Source organism: Tachypleus tridentatus, chromosome 8 (genome assembly GCF_004210375.1).
Source record: "Tachypleus tridentatus isolate NWPU-2018 chromosome 8, ASM421037v1, whole genome shotgun sequence".
Classification (NCBI taxonomy): Eukaryota; Metazoa; Arthropoda; class Merostomata; order Xiphosura; family Limulidae; genus Tachypleus; species Tachypleus tridentatus.
In genome coordinates, this window is record NC_134832.1 from 138,794,850 (window position 1) to 138,818,972 (window position 24,123).

A 24,123-nucleotide genomic window follows, 5' to 3' on the forward strand; every position below is an offset into this window, starting at 1 on the left:
GACAAAAGAAATATTCACACTAGTCATTTACCTTAAAGTTCTCAGTCTCAAGTCTATAGAGCAAAACATAATATAAACCTGCATTTTATGATGTTTTACATGATAAGAAACAGTGTTAATAAAAATTAAGCAAAAAATTTGCATTTGAAGATACAAGAAAATACAATGGTGCATCACAAATACAGCTACTTAAGTGGGTGAACACACAGTAGAACAAAGTTTTCTTCATTTCAGACATGATTAGTAATGTTACAAGATCCTTCCTTGTAACTTATGAATAACTCTATAGTTGGTAATCATCATGTATGCAAGCTTCAGGTGTTAGAAAATAAAGGGTGTTGAAACATGTATAAATTTTTTGTAATTACTTTGCAGTCACTAACCACCAACAGAAATATGTTGGTGAATGTGAGTGGTTGAATCTTGTTTGGAATGAGCTAGTAGGAGCCAATCATACATGTAATGATGAAATCACATCCACAATGTATGAATAGGATGAGTAAAACCTGAAAAATGCAGAAAAATACATATAGAGCTGAAGCAAGCCCTAAAGGATGTCCCCAAAATTGGCAAACAACACAGAGATAAATTAGCCAAAAATAAGATTTAAATTGGAATATGGAGGTAGGCACTAAAGACATCCAGTTTTGTCACCCACAACACTGGGGAAAATTGCCATCTTGGGACAAGAAAGAAATCCATAGTGAACTTGGGGAGTGTAATGAAGCAGTGGAGGCAAGATAAATTGATGATTACAATCCCCAGTTTTCTTGGGACTAACAAAAAGACATGAAAAAAAAGCTTTACATGAAGGTGAACTAGTTTAATAAACAGATGCTCGCATGGCATGGGAAGGAGGAAAGGAAGCGAGGTGAGGAGAAACAGGAGGTGAAGAAAGAATCTTAGCAGCAATACTCTTTCAAAGACCTTATGTCATCCAATGATAGCTAACAAAGGAAAGCCAGTGAGGAAGAAAATCCAAGAGTCGAAATATAAATGGACCCTAACCCACCAGGTAGTCACCAATACCACTGGTGATAGTTGATAGACTGTCAATGACCTTGATGAAAGGAAGTACTTGGATTTGAAGGAATGGGTAATGTGATGTAAGGATGAAAAACAAGAATAAGTGACATGGAAGGCTCTGATGGAGACAAACAGGCCACAAAAGTTGAAATACTGAACTGGTGGCAGGCTGATATTATCTACAGTTCGATATTGTCAAAAATGGTATCAAAACTTAATGTCTAAGAAAAGGAGCAACATGCAAGTCTTTGATATAAGTGGAGGGTAAATTGACAAGAGCCAAAACTGAGTCCCTACCTATAATGTTCCACGACAAAGAAACCATTTATATAATGCCATTGCCAAGGATGACATACAGACTAATGTGAAGTCCAGAAGGTGAAGGGTATATGTAGAAAATACGGATTTCTGTGGACAGCCTCCAAGAGCAGATATATGGAAGAAAGATACCCGAGAAGGGTAGTAAGGGTATCATGAAAACAAGAATATTAGGCATGTTTGTGACTGACATTAGAGTCAGAAACAGCCTACCAAATTTATAAGGAAGCCAACAATTGTTGATCCAAAAATCAATAGTCCAATGTATTGTAAGAAAGGGCATACTGATTCCTTCACTTACTTGAGATAGAAAGTGATCTGCATGGGCACAAATATCAGGAGAGAGAGGAAATACCATAAATGGTCAAGAAGAATGCTTGTCTAATAATGAAGATGAGGGGAGTAGAAAATAGGAAAAGAAAAAAAAGACAAAACATCAAAAATGGAGATACAAAATATGCCATGTCCCCCACTGGTACAGCAGTAAATCTGCTGTGGCTCTGACACACACACAAAATATGTGAAGGCCAAGAAAAGCCAAAATAAATCTTCAAGCTGGAATTTGGAAATGGAAGAGATCAAAATCCTTGTCATTCTGAATAATGTCAACAGAATGAGCCTGGATTAAGTCAGGAGACAAAGGTTGACTTGTGTAACATTTAATCTCCCAATGTACAATACCAAAAAAATCCTCCATGAAGTCACCTACAACTGAGGCCCGAGACAAAACTTTTATCACTGGTGTGAACCCCAAAGTGGTAATGTTGATTTCAGAATTCATAACTTAAAATCTGAACCAAAATATCAAGTGCAGAAATAAAGGAAAATAATAAACTTGGAAAAAATATTTGAAAGTATAAAACCAAAGAACCACTCCAAGCAAAAATTAAATTATGCATTACATGGGAAGCACTAGGCACAAAGGAGAACACCTGTACCCAAACTGCCAAACAAAAAGTGAAGGTTTAGTGGAACAGTGTAGAGCAAGTCCTATGCAACATATGAACATGCTATAACACTACTGGTTAACTCTTTCACAGCAGATAGTTCTAATTGTGCATGTCATGGTCTTTTAGTGATTTATTTTTTATAAATTTAATAAGTAATATTACTCTATATCAATAAAATTGGTATCTAATATGTAGTTTATATTTCACATTTTAACGTTATGTATGCTTTAATTTTTCATACGAAAAGAAATATGTATACATAAAAAGTTAAACATCGATCTGTTTCACAAAGAACCTCTTCATGTCTTGTTGCTCGATGTGCACACATGCTTTTTACATCTACTATACATATCTACAGTTAATTGATAAATTATAAAACATGAATTTTAGATACTTGCAAGCTAGAATGTAAACTTAGAACCTCTTACTACTTTGATCTGCTGAGAAATAAATATATCTAACAAATCAACTGCAGTGCCACCTATCCTACTCTATTCAATCCTTGTTTTCTTAAGAGTGTTTTTACAATCAATAGACAGGACAAGATGTATTTCACGTGAATATTACAATTGTTTTTGAAGAGAGCTTGGAAGATAATATAATTTTAACAAGATTGTTGAATGGTGGTGAACAAATTATTTGTTGGTCTGAATATCAATTTTTTAAACACATACATGCGCATAAACCTGAGCAAATTACAGATGTTTTGGGTGTACTAATAGAGTAATATAATATATTCTTTCTTTCTAAAATGAATATTTTAAGCCAACAAAAATTATATACCTTCAACCTCCACTTTAAAAAAATAACAAGTCTTAGCAATATAGACACACATGAGCAGAATACATTCCTGTCACCATAACTTTGTGTATGTACTGTAAATCACAGTTTTGTATGCAATTTGCACCTACTGTTCCATGTTTTAAGAAAAATAACTAAAATTTAAGCATTTAAGAGTAAATACAGATATGTATGTAATGTATATTAATGTGCATTTTGCAAAACACTGGTATTACAGTTAGATTTCTACTTGTAGGGCTATGTAGTCAGGCCAAACAAGTTTGTGTTTTTTAATTGTACAAACTAGATAAAGTAAAAGCAAACAACGCAACAACTATACAACTTATATTTACTCAGAACATTTAGAAACGTACAGTAAAAGAAAGCATTCAAAACTTGCACAACTTAGTCTGTGTAAACATATGCAAATGGTTATTTATAATGTACATTCAAAACTGAAACAAAGGTAGCGTTATGCAAACGTTGTTTACACATCTGACCAGATTGTATACAATTGTTCACAAATGTGAACAATTTTCAAAAAACAGATAAACAAAAGTAATAAATGAATACTAATCTAAGTAAGAATGTTTTCCAAAGAAGACTACACTTATAACGCTTGCAAAACTAAACTAGTGTGATAGGTGATACAGAAACCTGAGCTTTTATTGGTTGAAGAAAAGTGCTAAAAAGGGAAGTAGGATTTTATAAGAATGTACTAAAATAACATCTTTGTAGACTAATACTACTAACTTCTAAGCATTCCAATATTCAAATAATTGCTATTTTTATTGTAATGGCATTGATCCACATAATAAAAGTTTTAATAAGTTCAAAGTGCAGTGTTGTTACTTAAAGTCTTGTTGGGAATGCTGTATAATATATATTCACACATAAGTTGACAAATTACACATCCTGTTGTCAGCATAAACATTTTCACTGATTCTAAGTGCAGTGTGATTACTCCGAATTTTCCACAAAAACATTTCAGCATACATAATCCAATTCATTAGATATTCTGTTCTCAGAGCAGGGGTCATGTTAGTATTTTTTTGTGCATTCTTTTTTTAGAGTATCGTATTATGGTGGTTTCATGTAAACTGTTTAGTGAAACAAGTGGCAATTTACTATATAATAGCTTTTATTTACGAGTGTGTTGTCTTCTTTTCAAATGTTTTTACGAACAAGTTACTGAAAACTGAAAAAAGGCACAAAAATCATGCCATTATTATAACTTACCTTACTTAAAACATATGGCAAATCTCTCCTTGATGTCTTGTATGTTCCTCTTGTTTCTGCTAACTCTTTTAATTCTGTCTTATTCATACCTAAAACAACAAAAGAAAACAAAACTTATCAAAGCAGAAGAACTAATAAATTATCAGAAACTACCAAACTAACCAACTTCTAATAGAATTGCTTAAAACAATTTGTATCTATTGACAAAATCAAACTTTTGTTATCTTGCTGTCGAGTTTTTAAAAATAAATTTTAATCAGTCTAACAAATGAAATGGAAAAGTTATTTCATAAAATAGATCTTCATTACAATTTTCTATGTGAACACAAATTCTATAACATATTTAATGATATACATTTGAGAATAAATAGAACTTACTCTACAGATACCCAGAGACACAAATTACCTTGTAAATATGGCCAATAAAATGTGAACATGAGCATATTACTCTCTAAAACATGTCTACAACTATATGAATCTACGTGATAACCCTTCTATGAGAAACTAATCCAAAAACGTGTAAACATTATTCATTGAGATTTGAAAATTAGCAGAAATTAAACTGTAACAAAAACAAACTAAAGCAATAGGTTTAAGCATTTGGATTATGTTTTAACATTAATTTTAGTATTGTTTAAACAGTAATGTTCCTTTTGAAGATTTAGTTTCATTGTTACCCAAGTTGTAATGTCAATCCAAGTTTTACATGCATTTGTTCTTAATTTAACTTTCACCAAAATAAGAAAAATATTCATCCTGGTCTTATCAGTTTAGATACCACAGAACACTTTCCCTTGATTTGTTTTATGCAAGTTCCTCAATTGTGTTTATTTTTGTAAATAAAGATTTTTCATTTAATTGTGAAACTACTGGTTTTTGGGTCTTTCTTCTAGATGATTCTGGATGGAAGTTTGAGAGAATATTATACTCTGTATTTGGATATTAAATGAACCTTCAGTTAGCAAGCCTATCTGACCACTAAGAAGAAAAAACAGTTTTACAAGGAAAACCACAATTTTAAACTGCCTGTTATGAAGAAATAATTACAAAGAAATTAAAGTTACAGTCAAATAACTTAGTTTCTATCAAAGAGATCCAATGTTTCAGTTTTAAGCTTTAACATACATGTTGGAAATTATTCCCGTGTAAAAAATGTTCAGCAACTTATTCACAAAAATTTATACTATATAAACAGCAACTTTAAAAATGTAATGTAATACCTCCCAGGTTCGAATCCCCATCACACCAAACATGTTCTCGGTTTCAGCAGTGGGGGAGAGGTATAATGTGACAGACAATCCCACTATTCAGTGGTAAAAAAGTAGCCCAAATGTTGGCAGTGGGTGGTGATGACTAGCTGCCTTCCCTCTAGTGTTACATTGCTAAATTAAGGACATCTAGCACAGATGGCCCTCGAGTAGCTTTGAATGAAATTCAAAAACATACAAAACATACAAAATTGATATTTATTGCTGTATCTATTTATACAATGCACATAATTATAGAATCTCTCACAATTCAATTAACACATTTACTCTCATTAGATATAGATGTAAATCCAAAAGTATCTGAGTTGCATGCATTCATGGTATTGAGAGTCACCTATAATACTGAGGCACATGCATTTAACTGGAAACAGCATGCATTAGAAATCAGTTGTGCCATGACAATACTTGCATGAGTACATCTGCATGTAGAAATTTTGCTTGATTGCAAATATTTAATTATTAACATCTATCTGCCACCTAGACACAGGTAAACTTTTAAAAGTTTACTCGTCTTTTGCATCATTGCAGCAACATGTGCTGAAAATGTGACCACCCCCCTCCACCAGATGAAAGAAATGCAACCACCTGGAGAAGAAAAACATTTTGGTAGAGTGAAGAAATGAGGGAGTTCCATGGGGCAATTCTATAAAGAGCAACAGTGGAAAGAGACAAGCCTTGAATAAATAAGCAGATGAAAACCCGAGACAGGTGAATAACAGAAGTACAGGATGAACAGAAGCTGTGGTAATAAAGAACAAAGACTGAAAAAACACTTGTGCCTCTAGTACACAGAAGAGAAAGATCAAAAGGTGTGAGGCAATAAAAGATACAACACAAGGGGTGAGTCCCTGAGCTGAGACATGGAAACAAACAAAAGACACACAAAGTAGAGTGACACTGGAAAGAAGAATGACCAACCACAGTGGACAGAGGAGTACACAGAGAAAGTGGCAGTGTCTGTTGCTCCATATAGGCCAGACCAGAGAAAACTATACTGGAGCTGGTCAGCCTAGAGCAATCAACATAAAACAAGAAGGAAGGGTCTAGATAAAAGAAAAGACACACAAAAAGAGGAATCTGAATAAAAGCCAGACATAGGGGGCAAGCACCTAAGCTGAGGAACATAATTAGTCAAAAGTCACTCTGAAAGAATGAGTGTGGAGATGTTTGAATTGAAAAAAATGTCCCCTTGGGAATGACTGAGGAGCAAATAGGACAGAAAAAAAATGATAAAGTGTGATGCTCCAGTAAGGGATAGAGCAGAGAAATCACATCCGAGTGGCCAATACAACCCAACACCAGATAAAAACTTAAATAGAATTAAAAAGGCCAACAGTCCTTAAAAAATTAAAAAAACATTTGTAAGGTGGACAGTGCCACCATTGCCAATGACGTTGTCCAACAACAGGATAAATCTATGGTAAAAAAATGTCTAAAGTGATGCTGTTGTTCACAGTTGTAATGATAGTATGACAGTAAAGTGTGGACTATTCTGACTTAAGTGTCATACAGACCACACATTGGTGCATCAGTCCCAGATAAAATAAATAAGTTAAAAAACTGTGACCAACATGTAGCCTAGTTCCTTCTTCCTTCCTTCTTCCAATCCTTAAGGAAACAAGATTGCCAAAGTCCAGTAGAAGGTTTTATATGGAAAAGCTTGTTATTACATTGTTCACTCCATACGGACTGCCAATTGGCATGTAGCCAAGCCTACAATACAGCATCATAGTCCATATACAGAACAGACATGGCAGTGATAGCACCAGAGCAAACAGATTCAGCTGTGGTGTCACACCAAGCTCATTCCTAAGAATACCAACACAGCCTAGTATCCAGAAAAGAAGGATAGAAATAAACGATAAAGAGAAATCGGCCAGTCAGTTTTGAATATTGACGAGAATAGGGTGAAAAGTAATGTGAAGCAATTCCAGTTCCAGTAGAGAGCTAAGAGAGTTGGTATAAATACTAAAGTTCGTGTACTGCATAGCTTCTACATAATTCAGAGCAAGAGAAATGCCTTGAATTCAGCAGTGAACACAGAAACTGTGGAGGGGATCCTGTGTGAAACCACTAAATCACAACAAACTATCACAGAGCCCACAGAGTCACCCAATTTCAAACCACCCATATAAATGGGAGTAGAAGGATTGTTTGAAAGATATTCAGGAAATATAAGACCTTACTTCCAAGTAACTCAAAGAAAGGTTACACCTGGGGATGGAAATAAGCCATGGTAGGATGGGCTGACTCGTGGAGACAGCAATGTCATCCAAGGACAGACCCAATTTAGCCAAATGTGCCTGGATACCAAAGTCAAAAGAAACAACGGAAGACCCTTTATTCTGAAAAAGCATGGCTCACTGTGGAAAGAAAACACTACCCCAGATGGGATGCACTATGGTAAGGATTGAAGTTTTGAATCACACAGTAAAGACAGCTGCAAAGAGCAGAGGTGTAGAGGAGGTTCTTCAGATTCTCTGGACAAGAGAAGTGCAGAAAGTCCCCATGCTGAGCCAAAGCCCCAGATGGTGAACAGTATTGAACATCTTCAAGGTCAAGGTTCTGGCAAAGACATTGACCAGAGACCCATAGTCCAGTGTCTATGAAATGAGGGCACAACAGATCTTGAGCACAGAACATTAATCTGCTCCCCAAGAGGTAAAAGAGGGGACACAGAGGATGTTCTGTGTCTTTATATGCTTGATGCATATATGTTTGATGTGCGGAACAAAAGTCAGGTTATGGTCAAATATAAGCCCCAGGCACCACAGGTATCACAACTTCTCTGAGAAGGAGCTTGAGATTGGAGTGAATACCCTGTTGGTGGTAAAAGTACATGCAGATGGTTTTAGAGAGAGAAGAAATAAAACCGCTTGTCGTGGTCCACTTTAGTAAATTGAGGACAGTCTGCATCTGCTGTTCAATAAACCTCATGCTCAACAATTGATACAAAATGTGGAAGTTGTCAACATAGAGACTGCTTGGAACGGTATGGGGGGTATCCAGTAATGGAATTAATGTTTATAATGAAAAGAGTCACATTCAAGAAATGGCCAAGGAACTACATAGTCCTGTGGGAAAGAACGGAAAATTTTGAACCCACACAAACTTGGAATCACTGGTCCATTAAAAAAAGAGAAAAAAGAAATATGGGCAAATAACTATGCAACCCATACGAACAGATGTCTTGCAAAATGCCATACCTCAACATGGTAATCATAAGCTTTCTCACAATAAAAAACAAAACAGAAACAAGATGTCACTGCTTTAGGGCTTCACTGATTGATATTTCAAGTCAAATGAGGTGGTACATGGTGGAGCACTGTTGTCAAAACCCACACTGCATGGGTGAGAGGAGTGTTTGATTTGAGGAAACAAACATGACAAGCTTTATCCATCCTCTCTCAGGTCTTACAGAGAAAGCTTATCAAATAACTGGATAGTTGTTTGAAGGAATCTCGAGATCCTTCCTGGGCTTAAAAAAAAAAAAAAAAAGAGAGGACAAAAGCCAGGCACCAAGCATCAGGAAAAGCATTCTCCTACCAGATCCACTTAAAAACAACTAGAAAGTAGCAAGAGATCTAGGAGAAAGATAGTGCAGAATCTCATAATGAATATTATGAAGTCTAAATGATGTACTGTCAGACTAATGAAGAGCAAACTTGAGTTCTACCAGTGTAAAAGTGTAAAGAGGCAATTGCAGTCACAGAGATGATCAGTCTGAAAGGAAAGAGGCAATCACTGCTTGAATCGTAAGGTGGAGGATAAAGCAGAAGTGCTAGTTGCACAAGAAAAGCTTTCATGAATAGCTCCAGCAACTTCCTGGTCATCAGAGTACAAGATTGAAAGTGGTCAGAAGTATACAACCCAACAACTTTGAAACTGGTGGTTGAAGAGATGCTATTTGTGTACTTAATCTAAAATTACTTCTGGCTTTAACATTTAAACTGCCCATCATGTGTACAGGCCTGCTGATATGTGGTATAAAAGTGTGGGATCCTTACAAAAGTTATCCTAGGCCCAGTTTTGAGCCTTCTGTGCCATGTGGTAGACAGGATTCTACCAAAGACAAGAATATTGTGGAAAACATATCGAATACACTGAGCAGTTACCACTTGGACAATACAGCCAGTTACTACTGCCATGTAGTCATTTATGGATGGATTACATAAAATTAAAGGATCAAATTCCCAGAAAGAAATGAATGAGGGCCAATTGGCTTCGTCCAACTTCAATTGAGGCATGGGGGTTAGATGGTATCTACCATAACCAGTCTCTCTCAACATGATAGGAAAATGATTACTACCTGATGGGTTAGTGTCAACCCTCATAGAAATGCAAGAGAAAAGTGAAGGGGAACAGATAGATCAGGGGTGTGCAACATTTTTCGTCGGTGGGCCATATAACCAACTTCATCAATCAAGCGGGGCCACTTAAAAAACAAGCTTATTCGTGTACATGCACAATAAATAAAAAAAAATTCTCAAAATGCAAGCAATAATATTTTATATTTTTGCATGAGTGATCATTTTAGTGCGACACTTGAAATTTAGAGTCCTTGCAAAGCTTGTCAATATCAGCTTTGACAGAAGTGGTTGCCACTCTTAACTGACTGGTCAAATGTTCATCAGTCAGCTGACTTCTACATTTGGTTTTGATGAGCTTCATTTTGGAGAAAAATTGCTCACAGCAGTAGGTGCTACCAAAAGGGAGGCAATTCTTTGTGCATGACGGGACAAATTGGGAAACTTTTCACGTACACAGAGTTTGTAAAGTCTAGCAAACTGTTTTCAGAGAATTTCCTTTTAGTGTCCATGTCAGCCTGCAGTTCAATGAGTTCCATTTGGCAATCATCAGGACTGTCTTCCACTGCCAAATCAAAAGGTTGAGCGAACAATTTCAATCTAATTTCAGTTTGTCTGAAATCTGGAAATCTGTTTGCAAACTCATCACGCAGCTTTTGTACACTGGTTCCATATTTGGTGCAATCCAGATTAGGAAATTCCAGTTTCCTGGTTGCAAGACATGTAAAATGGGTCAATATGGCTCTTCTCAACTGAACCTGGAAAAGTTCCAATTTCTTCTCAAAAGCACAAATATGCTCAAACAACTTATTCACAAGTTGACTTTTCCCTTGTAGTTTTAAGTTTAAATCAGACAGATGCTGTGTAATGTCTGTGAGGAATGCTAAGTCATTCAGCCAGTTCTCATTGCTCAAGAAGTCCACATTCTGACGTTTGCTCTCCATGAAGAACTTAATCTCCTCTCGCAGATTCCAGAATCTCTTCAAAGTAGCAGCTCTACTAAGCCAACGTACAGCAGAGAAGTACAAAACATCTGAATACTCACTGTCCAGCTCATCTAAAAAAGTTTTAAATTGTCGATGATTTAATCCTCATGTTCGAATATAATTTACGCATTGGACGACATTTTTCATGACTTCTGCAAAATCCAGAACTTTGGTGCACAAGCTCTCTTGGTGAATAATGCAATGGCTTACAACTACGTCTTGTGCTCCAATTGCAGTTAGAAATTTCTTGGTGAATCCATTTGTCCTACCTGTCATGGAAGGAGCACCATCTGTTGTAACACCACATAATTTATAAGGATTCAGTTCAAACTTTTCTACAACCTTAAGCACTTGTTCACAAATATCCTGTCCTGTGGTTGTGGAGGAAAGGCTTGCCATATCTAAAAACTCTTCGAAAACATCAAAGCCTGCAGTAACAGCTCTGATGAAAATGACAAGTTGGGATGTGTCATTGATATCAGTGCTTTCATCCAAAGCCAGACTGAAAGCTTCACACGAATTCAATCTCTCTTTCAAAGTTTCTTTGATGTCCTCTGAAAGATCTTTTGTCCCATGCGAGACAGTAAAGCGGAAAGGCTAGTTTGCTCCACCAAATATTTTTTCTCTGGACATGCATATTCTGTGAATATTGTTAAACAATTTTTAATAAATTCTCCATCACTGAAAGGCTTTCCCTTTTCTGCCATACATTCACAAAGCTTAAAACTCAGTTTTGTCACCAGTTCTGAATTTTTCTTGAAAGTGGTAAAACACCTTGTTGCTTTTCAATGGATGTTTTAAATGTTCAATTTTGTCCTTTCGTGCCTGACCAACAATTTCATCAAACTGGGAGGAGTGCTTAGTTGCGTAATGTCGCTTAATATTGTACTCTTTCATGACTGCAATTGTAGTTTGACAGACGAGGCAGACAACACCTTGATTATGTGGGACAACAAGATATTTTGTGCACCATTCACTGTTGAATAACCTTCCCTCATCATCAATTTTTCGTTTCTTAACTGCTGACATTTTACTAGCCCTGAAATCAAAACAAAATTATTCTCACGAAAATAGCAAAGTAGAAAAAAACATAGAATTTATTTACACATGGAACCTCTTATGGACAGAAACACATGTTTCTAAATTGGCATCCCGATCATAGCCTTCCGGTACTTAAATTAATTGAGAATTGCAAAATACAGTGTGACCTCGCCTATTCGCGGTTCGCCATTCGCGGCCCCGCATATTCGCGGGTTATGCGCGAACTGCGTTTTGTAGGTCACAGAGACTGAAAGGGCTTTTCGAGGAGATTTCTGTTGTATTTACTCAATCAAGCCGTTTTATCAATTGTCGTCTTCACCAAACAAGATTGGACTGCTATTGGCTGACTGCCTCAGCTTCCCCAACAACGCAAACGGCAAAGCACAGCCCGGTAACGCACGGTACAATTTAGTGAAATACATAACAGTATGCAATATTGCTACATTATTACTGCATCAATGAGTATAAGTATCATTAGTGTTTGGGAAGCATTTCATATAGTATATAATCGCATACATACGTTTTAAAACTGCGTCCAATATTCGCGGTTTTCGCTATTCGCGGGAGGGTAAAGAACGTAACCCCGCGAATAACGAGGTCACACTGTACATAGAATCAGATGCATCTGAAAGCAAAATTTTAATAAATTCAGTAAAGTCACAACAATATGCTAAATAATAATCAATTTACCTTCAATCTCTTGTAGTAACTGTAAAAGGTAATAAAATTTTCACCAATAATGAATGACGGACAGCAGAGGTTAGGGAAAATTGTCGCCAGCGGGCGAAGGCGAGGTTCAGGACATGACGTTGAGTCGTAGACAATAGTGCTAGTGCACGTCACCTATTCATGCCCTAAGGAGGCCGACCAATCGAATTCGGCCTGCTCCTCTCTAGCAAAGATAATTTTAGAAGTTTGTCGAGTCGAAGCCTGGGAATCCCGTAGGATCGATGCTTTTAAAAATATTCCATTTGCGTTGGATTACAGATCAGGCCACATGGTTAGATTACAACAACTAGGGCCACACTAAATGGCTTGGCGGGCCGGGTTGTGGCCCGCGGGCCGCCTGTTGCACACCCCTGAGATAGATCAATAACAGTAAGACTAAGCAACACATGAAAATAAGTATATGACTGATCATAGGTCTCTCCAGGATCCAGGTAGGGAGAAAAACAGTGATGGTATGACCCAAGGAAACACAGATGGCTCAGCCTCCAAGAGTGTATCAAGTAGCAAATACAGGCTGGGCACATGCTGATTGACCAGCAGTGCTGCCCCTCCATCACACAATCTGTCATTTCTGCAAAAAGAAAACTGCCAAAAGAAGACTGCATCAACAGATCTCAGAAATGATTTTGTAAAGAGAGACACACAGGATGATAAGAATTGATCAAATCCTCAATATCATCTACATTCGATGAAAACCAACAGTTTCACTGTATCAAAGTAGCCATTTGTATTTATGTGGAGGAGAACAGGGCAGGAAGCCCTTCAGATTTTGACTATGTCTTTTTTTTTTTATTGGACAGAAGTCTATTGACCTCCATGGATCCTGTCCTAGGTCAAGTAGGCAGGTCTCTATCTGTGGACAAAGTTTCCAGCACTGAGGATGTAAACAAATAATTGTTTTGCATCTCAGAACTGGAGAAAATGAACCCTCGGAAATGCCCAAATGAAGCCAAAGGAAGTAGACTCAGGCAGCCACCAGGAGTGACAGAGACAGAGATGGAAGTAAACAAAGAATCATTAACTATTTTAACCATGGAGGGCAAAAGACTCTTCAAATGTTTTGCGAACAACTCTGCTGAAGGCATGGAGAGATCTGTCTGCACTCCCACAGTGGCAATGGAAAAGAATGCATAAGCACATGTCTGAGATGGAGTTGGGGACAATAACTTCTGAGCCTCTGGGATAGGAGATATTGTTCACAGTCTTCAAGCATTGCACCTCTTTGTCCTCCACTCACTTGGAGCAAGAATTAGAAAAAGAGGGGGTGTCAACCACTACAGTTAACACAGTGTAGTTCCAGTTCACAATTGTATGCATCATGGTCTTTGCCACCACAACAAGCACATATTAAAGAACCACAACATGATGTCTTGGATTGACCAAACTGCTGACACTGGAAACATCCAAGAGGGTTAGGAAGATATGGTCATACCTTACAGTTTAGATAGCCTGCTTTGACTATGGCAAGTGGACAGTGTGATGTAAACATCAAAATCAGAACATTAGTGGGCATCATAATTTCATCTTTGTGAGTGGAGATCTGGCACACTGCAGAAATGCCTCGGCTGGAAAAAAACCCAGCAAGGATCTCTGACTCAGGAAGTTTTAAAGTCTTTCTTAACAATAACTCCTCTTCAGAAATTCAGGATATCATGGGAAGTAACCTAGATGGATATATTACCAATGCTCTTCAAACTCAGAAGTTGGGTGTGTTGTAATGAAGATGTTTAAGATATGTCCTGAGTATAGCTTCCTAACTGACTTGGAAGAGCCAGCAAGCTCCTCTAATCTCTTTTGAATGGAAAAGGAGGACATCTGCCCAAAAGATTTTTCAGACAATGAATGCAAATGAGAAATCTTGGTGTAGAGTCAGACTTTGATGTTAACTGTATAAACAGAGTTGTTCATGCATGGTCATTTACTGATTATATGTTTTTTCATTTTTATTTTATTTTTTCATGAATGGGGGTATCCATAATATAATAAGAAAAATTCAGTGCCACTGTCCCAGTCACCATGGAAACCCCATGAGGAGAGGCACTGTGATGCCAAACAAGAACAATACAGCAATGCCAGAGTTTCATGAGCACTATACCCATACACCAGCATCTGAAACAATGTCCACAACACCTGTTGAGAACGTCTAACACTGATACTTGATTAATCATACTCAAAGTAAACCATCCAACTGATCCTGTGGAGGGGCTATCCCAATATTGCCCATCTAGAGGAATTCAAGGCCAAATTGGTGTGTTACAGTTGAACTCCTCAACCACCAGGATCCTCTCTTTCCCTTCACAGGTTGCCACATACAGCAAATACATGGGTGGATGTTAATACCCCAGAGGAGGTAAACTGAAATTACAGAACCTTCTCTATCAGGTCCCCTCACCATATACAAGAATGCACATTGAGGGAACTGAGTCAGATGACTAGACAAAGTATGATCCTGAGAAGGAGGGGAGGAGATCTGAGAACAAAACAGAATTCAGAAACCCTCAAAGAGAAACCTTAAAAAGAATGAAAATTGGCATGAAGTGGAGGCAAAATGACACATAAGCTAAAGAAATTTGAGAAAGTACACAGAACTAATGAAATAACAGAACATTAGAAACAAGTGGTCTACACTCCAGGTCGACTGCCAACTGGTGTATAGTTGGGTTTCGATAACTGGACCATAGTTCATGTATGGAACAGGGATGGTGATAGAGCCATAGCAGATGGACTTTGCTGCTCTGTCACCTAGCTCATTCCCACAAATACCAACATGACCTGGTATCCAAAAAAACTTAACAGAGATAGATGATAGAGAGAGATGGGCCAATTTGTTTTGAATATTGATAAGAATAGCATGGTAACTAACAGGGAATGATGTCAGGGCCAATAGACAACTAAGTGAATTAGTACAGATCGTACAATTCACATATTGCATAGTTTCAATGTGATTCAGAGTAAGAAATATGGCATACAATTCAGCAGTGAACACAGAAACTGCAGAGGGGATTCTGTGTGCTGCAACCGAACTGTAACAAACCATGGCAGAACCTACAGAGTCACCTGATTTTGAACTATACGTATATATGGGAATGGATGGGTTCTTTGAAAGATATTCAGCAAATAAAGAACGATATATCCAATTGGGAGTATCGGCTTTCCTCAGATGACTCAAATTTAAGTCACAGTTGGTGATAGTAATTAGCCATGGGGAAAGAGGCCGAACTGTTCAAACTGCTATGCTATTCAAAGATATATCCAATTTTGCTGATTGTGCCCAAATATGAAGGCTAAAAGAAACAATGGCAGATTCTCTATTATAGAAATGTGTGACCCACTGAGGATGGAAACTACAACCTCAAGTAAGATGCTATGGTAAAGAGTGAGGTTTGGAAAGATACCCCAAGATTAAATAGAGAGTTGGTAGTTGCTCAATGAGGGCATCAAGGTCTGATGGATGATAATTTTTTCAGGGGGAACTGAGGTACAGAGAGCAAACAGTGATGGTACGATCCAAGGAGATACGGATGACTACAGCCTCCAAGGGCATATTCAAAGACAAGGACCAGGTGGGCACATGTTGAACAACCAGCAGTGCTACTCCCCCATCTCCTTGTCCTACACATGACCTGCCACTTTGGTATAAGGAGTATTGTCAAATTGTGACTGTATTAGTAGTTTTTAAAAATGTTTTCTGCAAAGGAAAACATTTGGGATGATAAAGGTCAAACAATTCCTTGATGTCATTCACATCTGATGAAAACCTCAACAGTTCCATTGGATTAGTGTGGCCATTTGTTTTTATTTGGAAGAGAATATGGCATGGAGACCTTCCAGTTGCGAACACGCTTTTTCTCTTTACTGGATGCGAGTCGGTCAACCTCTAGCAATCCTGCTTTCGATCGAGTACCACAGCAAGATGTTTGAGTGAATAAATTGTTGACAGTGAAAACATCTAACAGGGTTAGGAATATAAGGCTGTACCTTACAATTCAGATATTCTGCCTTGATTGTGGTAGGAAGACGTGATGTTGTAAATGTTAATATTAGAATATTTGTCAGCTTCATAATCCTGTCTCTAAGAGAAAAAATTTAGTGCATGGCTGTAACACCTTGGATGGTGAAACCTGTAAGAATCTCTGACTCTGGAATGGTTTTTAAATCCCTCTCAATTATAACTCCTCTGGAAGAATTCAAAGTAGAATTAGGAGTAACCTCAATAGGTATATCTCCAATGGCCTTTGACTTCAAGAGGAGTTTGGAATGTTGTGATGAAGCTGTGTCCACTAAAATATCCCCAAACTGTAATTTTTTTTTAACTAATTTAGGAGAGACAGCAAGCTCTTCTAAACCCTTCTGAATAAAAATGGAGACATCTGTCCTAAAGGTTTTTCAGTTAAAGAATGTATAATTAAAAACATGGGACAGATTCAAGTTGTTTGTTTGACAGTACAGAGTCATCAATGCACAGTCATTTGCCAATAGTCAGATTTTTCTCTGTGCTGGTATGCTTGTTTATTTTTTTTTATTTGAAGGGTATCCATAATAAAAAACAGAATACTTCAGTGCCCACTGACCCCACCTACCATGGAGCCCTATGAGGGGATGCACTACAGTGCCATATGAGGTCACTGCAACAATGCCAGGATTCCGTGAGCTCTCTACCAAAACACCAGTACCAGACATAATATCCACTACACCTGTTGAGGATATCCTACTGTGGCACTTAGTTGACCCTGACCTAAATGAACTTGATGATGGGGTACCCCAGGACTGGACAGTCCTGGAATTCAAGGCCAAAGTGGTGCATTGGAGTTGGACCCCTCAAGGATCAGGATCCTCTCCTCCCTTTCACAGGTCACCACACACAGCAAACATGCAGGTGGATGTTTAGGTCCCAGAGGAGGTAAATTGAAAGTACAAAACCTTCTCTGGGAGGTCCCCTCACCACATACAAGAATCCACATTCAAGGGCCAATATTCACAAACAGTCCAAAGACAACATCTTAATTTACTTTACCAACTAACTTAAATATTAATACATACATTATTTATTCACCAGAGGAAAATGAAAGTCACAATAAAGAAGCAGAGTAGAAATGAATAACACTAATAGTTTAAGTTTCTTCCTTATTCACATTAATATTCCTCAGAATTAAATTCCACTTAATAATGTTTTAATAAATGACTATCCTTTTGAAAACACAACAGCAACTTGTTGAATACATCAACCATAATTTTATCACCAGGAGCTAATCTACCTTAAAAGTATTGTATTAATTGTTTTCTGTATGCATAAAATTAATATTCTGAGTAACACTATTCTAGGTTTGTTTAGGCCTTAATTATGGCCAATTTAATTTTGTACTTATAAACTTCAGAAAGTCATTAAATCCATAAACCCAATTTTTTAAATTTACCTTCAAGGTTTGTATCTAGGTTTTACCAATTTCATGGCAAAGCCTTTATTTCTGTATTATTCTAAGTGCAAACAAGTTTTTCTCATCATAAATAAATTATTACTAATGAATTCTATATAAAAATAAACTAAGTAGATCAAATTATAAAAGTTACTAAACATTAAATCCTATATTGTACAGTTAGTACAAGTAGTATTAAGCAATTTATACATAAAAGTCTTCATTGATTAAAGTGCACTGATTCATTGATTGGGTACCAATGTTAGTAAATCTTTAAACCCAAACAAGTGCTTACAGAAAATACCAATTTATCCTTTGGACGGTATCTGATAACTGATCCAAAAACATGTTATTACCCATCTGTTTAAGCACGGAACAGAAATTTTATAAAAAGGTATGAAAATTATGAAACAATTTTGGCAAAACAAGTAAAAGTTTAAGTTAATAATATATTTAGCCATAATCCCAAAGTTTAGCAATTCCTGTTATAAACATAAAAGAACAATGTTTAGGAGTAACAGAATGTTTGATGAATCTCAGCTGTCCCATCCTCTAAACTAGACTAGAAGCATTTACAAAATCTTAAAGTCAGCCTTTATCATTCATAGTTTCTAACCTTTCTCGTAAACTCACCTAAATTTACTGCCTCCACAACACCTGAAGGCAACCCTTTCCAGAGATCAACCATCCTGTTTAAAAAATAGAACTGTCTTAGTTGAAGAGGACTCCTGTCTTGCCAAAAGTTATGTTTATGTTCCCTAGTCCTACTATTCTTATTATTAATTATGAAAAATGATGAATTAATACTATTTAATCCCCTTTTATAATCTTAAACACCTCAACCAGATCACCTCTAACTCTTTTTCAAGAAAAAGTTTAAAGATTTTAATCTCTCATCATACAGCAACCACTTTATCCCAGGCACCATTCTAGCAACCCTTCCTCTGAACACTTTCCAATAATTCAATGTTCTTCCTAAGACAAGGAGCCCAATATTAAAGATAATACTCCAAATGTGGTCTAATCAATGACCTATATAACAAAATTACAACCTCTTTAGACCTATGTTCAATATTTCTGTAGATACAACCTAAAATATTATTTACCCTACCACTAACAACAGCACACTGCTTGGATGGCTTAAAGGACTGGTCAACCATTATACCACAATCTCCCTTTCTTTCAAGACACTATTAAGGCTATTCCCATCCAAATTCTACTTATAATTTAAACTGCAATAATCTACATACATTATCTTGTACTTACTATAATTAAACCCCATCTGTCATTTATTTACCCAACTAATTAAATGATCTAAATCCTTTTGTATATCAGCAGCATTCTCTTCACAACAACCAGCAGCCATGACCTTACATCACTTGGAAATTTAAATAATTTATTGATTATACATTCAACCACGTCACTGACGGAAATTAAAAAGAGGAAAGGTCCTCGGAATGAACCATGAGGTACCCTACTTGTAATATTAATCCAATTTTATTCAACTCCATTTGTAACAACTCTTTGTGTTCTTCTGTCCAATCACTCTATCGTATTTACTAACTTATCCACCACACAGAGATATTTTTTTACAAGCCCTTTACATGGTACCTTGTCAAAGGCTTTATGGAAATCTTTATACAATAAATGTACACCCTTACCTTTATCTATATAAACAATAACCTTGCAAAGGATGTAAAAATATTTTTCCCTTAATAAGATCATGTTAACTATCCAACAAAATTTTGAACTTTGTTAAATGACTCTGCTAAGCATCTTTTATCAGACTTTGATGAACTATAAAAGGTTATGATTTCATAAACTAGTTTTCTAAAAGTTCTCAAACAAGGATAAATATAAAGTTAATATATTTTTTATTAGAAGCAATACATTATCAAATGTATTATTTGATAGAACACTCATCACAGGAAGAAATATGAACCATACTTCAAAGACTGGCAAAGATATTTTTCCCTTAATGAGATCATGTTAACTATCCAACAAAATTTTGAACTTTGTTTTATCATACTTTGCAAAACGTTTCCCACAACTGATGCAATGCTAATAACTAATGAACTATAAAAAGTTATGATTTCATAAACTAGTTTTCTAAAAGTTCTCAAACAAGGATAAAATAGCCATCCACATTCTTGAAAAATAGTCATGTAAAATGCAACAGCCTATTGTAGTCACCATTATAAGTAGTTTACCATAACCAAAACTACATACCTGTTCATTCATTTGACTCACTTAACCAGGAAATTATAAAAAGACATAGATACAGTCTACACCTTTTATTATAAGGTTATTCCACCCAAGCACTCTCAATAATAATAATAAAAAATACAAGTACTTGATGTTCAATCTCATTTGTTTTTAGTAAAAAACTTATCTTCATCTTGTTTAAAACTTGCAACAGTTTTGACCATTAGTATGAGATAACACAATCTATGAGACCTAAACATAAGCAGAATTTCTAGGTAACATGCACCTTGAAACATAATCAAAGATCTCATTATGGTCAATACCATCCCTACTGTTTTGCAGAAGTGTGTACAGAAGTAGTTATGAAAGTATAAATCAGCTGCTTTTATCTATCAGTGTTATGTTACATTAGCCTCAAACACGTCAGTGAGATGTAAAAATGAAAAAAAAAAAAAATACTATCACGTACATACCATCAAGTCAATGTAACCAACAAAATTATTTTCCTTTAAATATTCCAAAATATCTTAATCTAGTATGGTTTATTTTAAAAATTAAGCATAAAACTGTACAATGGGTTATCTGTGCTCTGTCCACCATGGGTATCAAAACCCAGTTTTATTACAAGTGAAAACTATCTCAAAACTAACCAACACAGATTTTCCCATTCATAATAGCTATTGTTGCTGGAACAGCTCCTTGATTGGTTACAATGTCTTCAACAGCTATGGCAGTCCTAGAACAGCAAAATTAAAAGATGGGGTTAACATTTTCTGAACAAAAAAACACAACTTTTTTTAAATTTCTGTACTTTTAATGAATAAACCATCGTTGCTTATATGCGAGACATAGGATTAAATCTTCTAAACAAGTAAAATATAAACTCACTTTAGATTTGCTGGATAGGGCATTCCATGGGTAATAATCGTAGACTCCAATGCTACAACAGGTTTTCCCAATTTCACTGCTGCTGCCACATCCTCGGAAAATTTAAATAGGTCTGTAAATTAAAAAGTCATTCATATTATAGCTAGTCTTCACGTAAACATTTTCCCACTTAATAGATCACTCCCACATAGTTTAATAGCAGAGAAATAAATCCTTATATAAAGTTAATATATTTTTTATTAGAAGCAATACATTATCAAATGTATTATTTGATTGAACACTTATCACAGGAAATATGAACCATACTTCAATGACTGGCAAAACCTGTATGTTTGAAGTAAAACTATGAAATAACTGCTTAAAGTGAGTAAAAATTTAGAGAAATTACTTTATTTCTTCACATATCATATTACTATGATGTGACAGCTTACATTTCTATTTCCTTTAGGCTTCAATCTAAAAATTTATATTTTATGGGTGTCATGTTCAAAAGGTTGCTTTAAAAGGTGTCACATGACTTCAAGCAAAAGTTAACTGAATTACCACTTTGAAATTCTATTACACTGAATGTTATTTTATATACTAATTAAAGATGGTAATATTATTTCACTGGAAGTTTGCTAACAAAATATAAGTCAAAACATTTCAGTGTAAAAGTGTCATGTGCAATGTTTTATGAAAATGTTTTGTTTACAATATTTAATACTAAAAAATAAAAATACCAATACACCAAAATTAGTGATCAAGTCGAAATACTGAAGATTCCTCAATTTCAGGCATCAAGATTTTAATAGAGGCTGACTTATTACTCATTAATGTTCCTTACTGAAAGTAACTTTACTTTGCAAAAGAGATTATTTTTTTCCCTCACCTTTTGACAAGGTCCATTTTTCTCTGGCCAGTTTGAGTAAACAGTCATACTGCAAGACACCACTAACTTTGGAAAGATTTAGAACTACCTTTCTGTATTGCAGCAAAGCCATTGAAAATCTTCTAAACAGAATAACATTAAATAACACAATATTACTAAGGAGCATTGCTTCTTTCATCATGCATTAGACTAATTTTATAAATTCTTCTGTTAAATTTAATATATAGTGAACGACTCAAAAATACAACTTAGCAACAAGTGTACATATGCTTCTGAGCTCCTATAAATGGTTACTACATATTTGAACAGTCTCCATATCAGTTATTTTGTTTATTATATTAATTATAACAAAATTTTATTGCTTTAACAACGCCAGTGACATTTTCAGCAGCATTGTAAAACAACAAATATGACATAAGAAATACCAAGATGAAAGTATAATTTGGAAAATATACTAGAACTCTCTCATGTGCAAAAACGAATAAACACTGTTGTAAGCATTTTTAGAAACGTTCCGATTTCTTAACTAGTACGATATCAAATAATTATAACATTTTTTCCTAAGAATGTTGCACTTTGACACTGAACCTCCACATGACATAACTGAATTACACCTACTTAACTCTTTGTTAAAACAGAAACTTTCTTTGCTCTTATAAAAACACTTTTAAATAAAAACATAATAAGCTATAAAAAGACGGTAAAAGTAGGAAAGAAGAGTTCATAAAAACTTTACAATATGTAAAGTTATCTGTTTCAAGATTAACTAGCTACATGACAGTAAATCAAGTATTCAAATATAATTACTAGGAAAACGATATGCAGTGTGGTACACACTTAACTGTGACATAACAGCATAAAACTACGAGTTATCATTAATTAAGAGAGTTAAGCAGCAGTCGCGTTCTTATACTTCTAATTTTCATCTTCAGTCATTAGATAAGAATTTTAAAAACATATTTATAATAAAAGTTCATAATTTATGTTAATACTTACTTCTGTACAACATTCAAAAAGAAAGTATGTGTAACATATATTCCAACTTCTGCACATCCAAAAAAATCACGTGAAAAATTAAGGAATAAACTTGCCTGGAGCGACACTTTTTGAGTATAAAAAACTTTTGCTGCTAATTAAATTAAATACAAATAAATAAAGTGATTAATATTTACTTTTGATATACATACAAAACTGTTACAAACAATCGTGATAAATACAAGTACATAAAACACTTCTATATCTCAGTAATATACAAAGTCTAAATATTTATGTTTATTGTTTTAATCTCCGACTGATAATAAGACGATTAACTCACGAGAACCTCCCAGTGGTTGAGCGGTATGACTTTTTACTTACATCAGATACCACATTTCGCTACTCGAAGCTATGTAGCTTTGTTCTTAATTTCAAAATAACCAACTAAATCCGAAGAAATGCTACTAAATAATTCATGCATGACATTTATGGTGCATTTTATTTTCTATAATATATGACTGATTTATTAAACAACTCAAAAAACTGTAATTTTTTAAACTATTAGTAACATTTATTTTGGGTCGTCCTTTTCCTTATCTTAAATAAGTTTGGCTACGTAATAAGCTAATAATGGAAAGATAACGCTGACGTTTTACGTCTAGTTTCCTGTGGTGTTAATTATGTTATTTCCTTCGTTTCTATATGACGAATTACGCATGAAATCTAAAATATTGCTGCCTTTTAAAGTTGAGCAAAATTCTCCACAGTGGTTTGTCTGTGCTATACCCACCACAGCTATCGAAACATGGTTTCTTGTGTTGTAAGTCTGTAATCAAACCATTGTGCAACTAACTGGAAGGTGTGCTGCCTTTGTTTTTGTCATTGAATGAAGAATACTTTCAACTGGGTATAAGTAGCGACAGCTAGTACAAGTATTTACCCCTACTCGAATGAAGGTGTTAATAACAATGTTTCAGGGTTAACTCTGAAATACTGGCCTTATATGCATTTAGTATTTCAATAAGATATGTGATTTAATGTATTTTATGTATAATTAAAACGTATAATAATTTAGCCTTTTGCCTTTTATTGAAATAAGCTTCAGTATAGCACAGATGTTGGTGTG

General features: G+C 35.4%; 1 protein-coding gene across 5 annotated transcripts in view; it reads right to left on the reverse strand.

Annotated features, from left to right (window-relative positions):
- The window catches only part of LOC143223603 (uncharacterized), a 237,980-nt gene extending 214,809 nt beyond the window's left edge, over nucleotides 1-23,171 (reverse strand). For 3 of the 5 annotated variants that reach the window (XR_013012976.1, XM_076451759.1, XM_076451757.1), the window contains exons 1-5: nucleotides 23,019-23,171; nucleotides 22,023-22,144; nucleotides 21,152-21,263; nucleotides 20,914-20,999; nucleotides 4,314-4,402 (exon numbers count right to left, since the gene is read on the reverse strand). Coding sequence is in view for 4 of the 5 variants with exons in the window: in XM_076451759.1 (XP_076307874.1) it covers nucleotides 4,314-4,402; nucleotides 20,914-20,999; nucleotides 21,152-21,263; nucleotides 22,023-22,134 (399 nt within the window). In the remaining variant the exon portion in view is untranslated. Of the gene's footprint in view, nucleotides 1-4,313; nucleotides 4,403-18,691; nucleotides 18,748-20,913; nucleotides 21,000-21,151; nucleotides 21,264-22,022; nucleotides 22,145-22,829; nucleotides 22,851-23,018 lie in introns of those variants that run through there. The other 2 variants (XM_076451758.1, XM_076451760.1) reach the window with 2 other exon arrangements.
- Nucleotides 23,172-24,123: the final 952 nt, after the last annotated feature.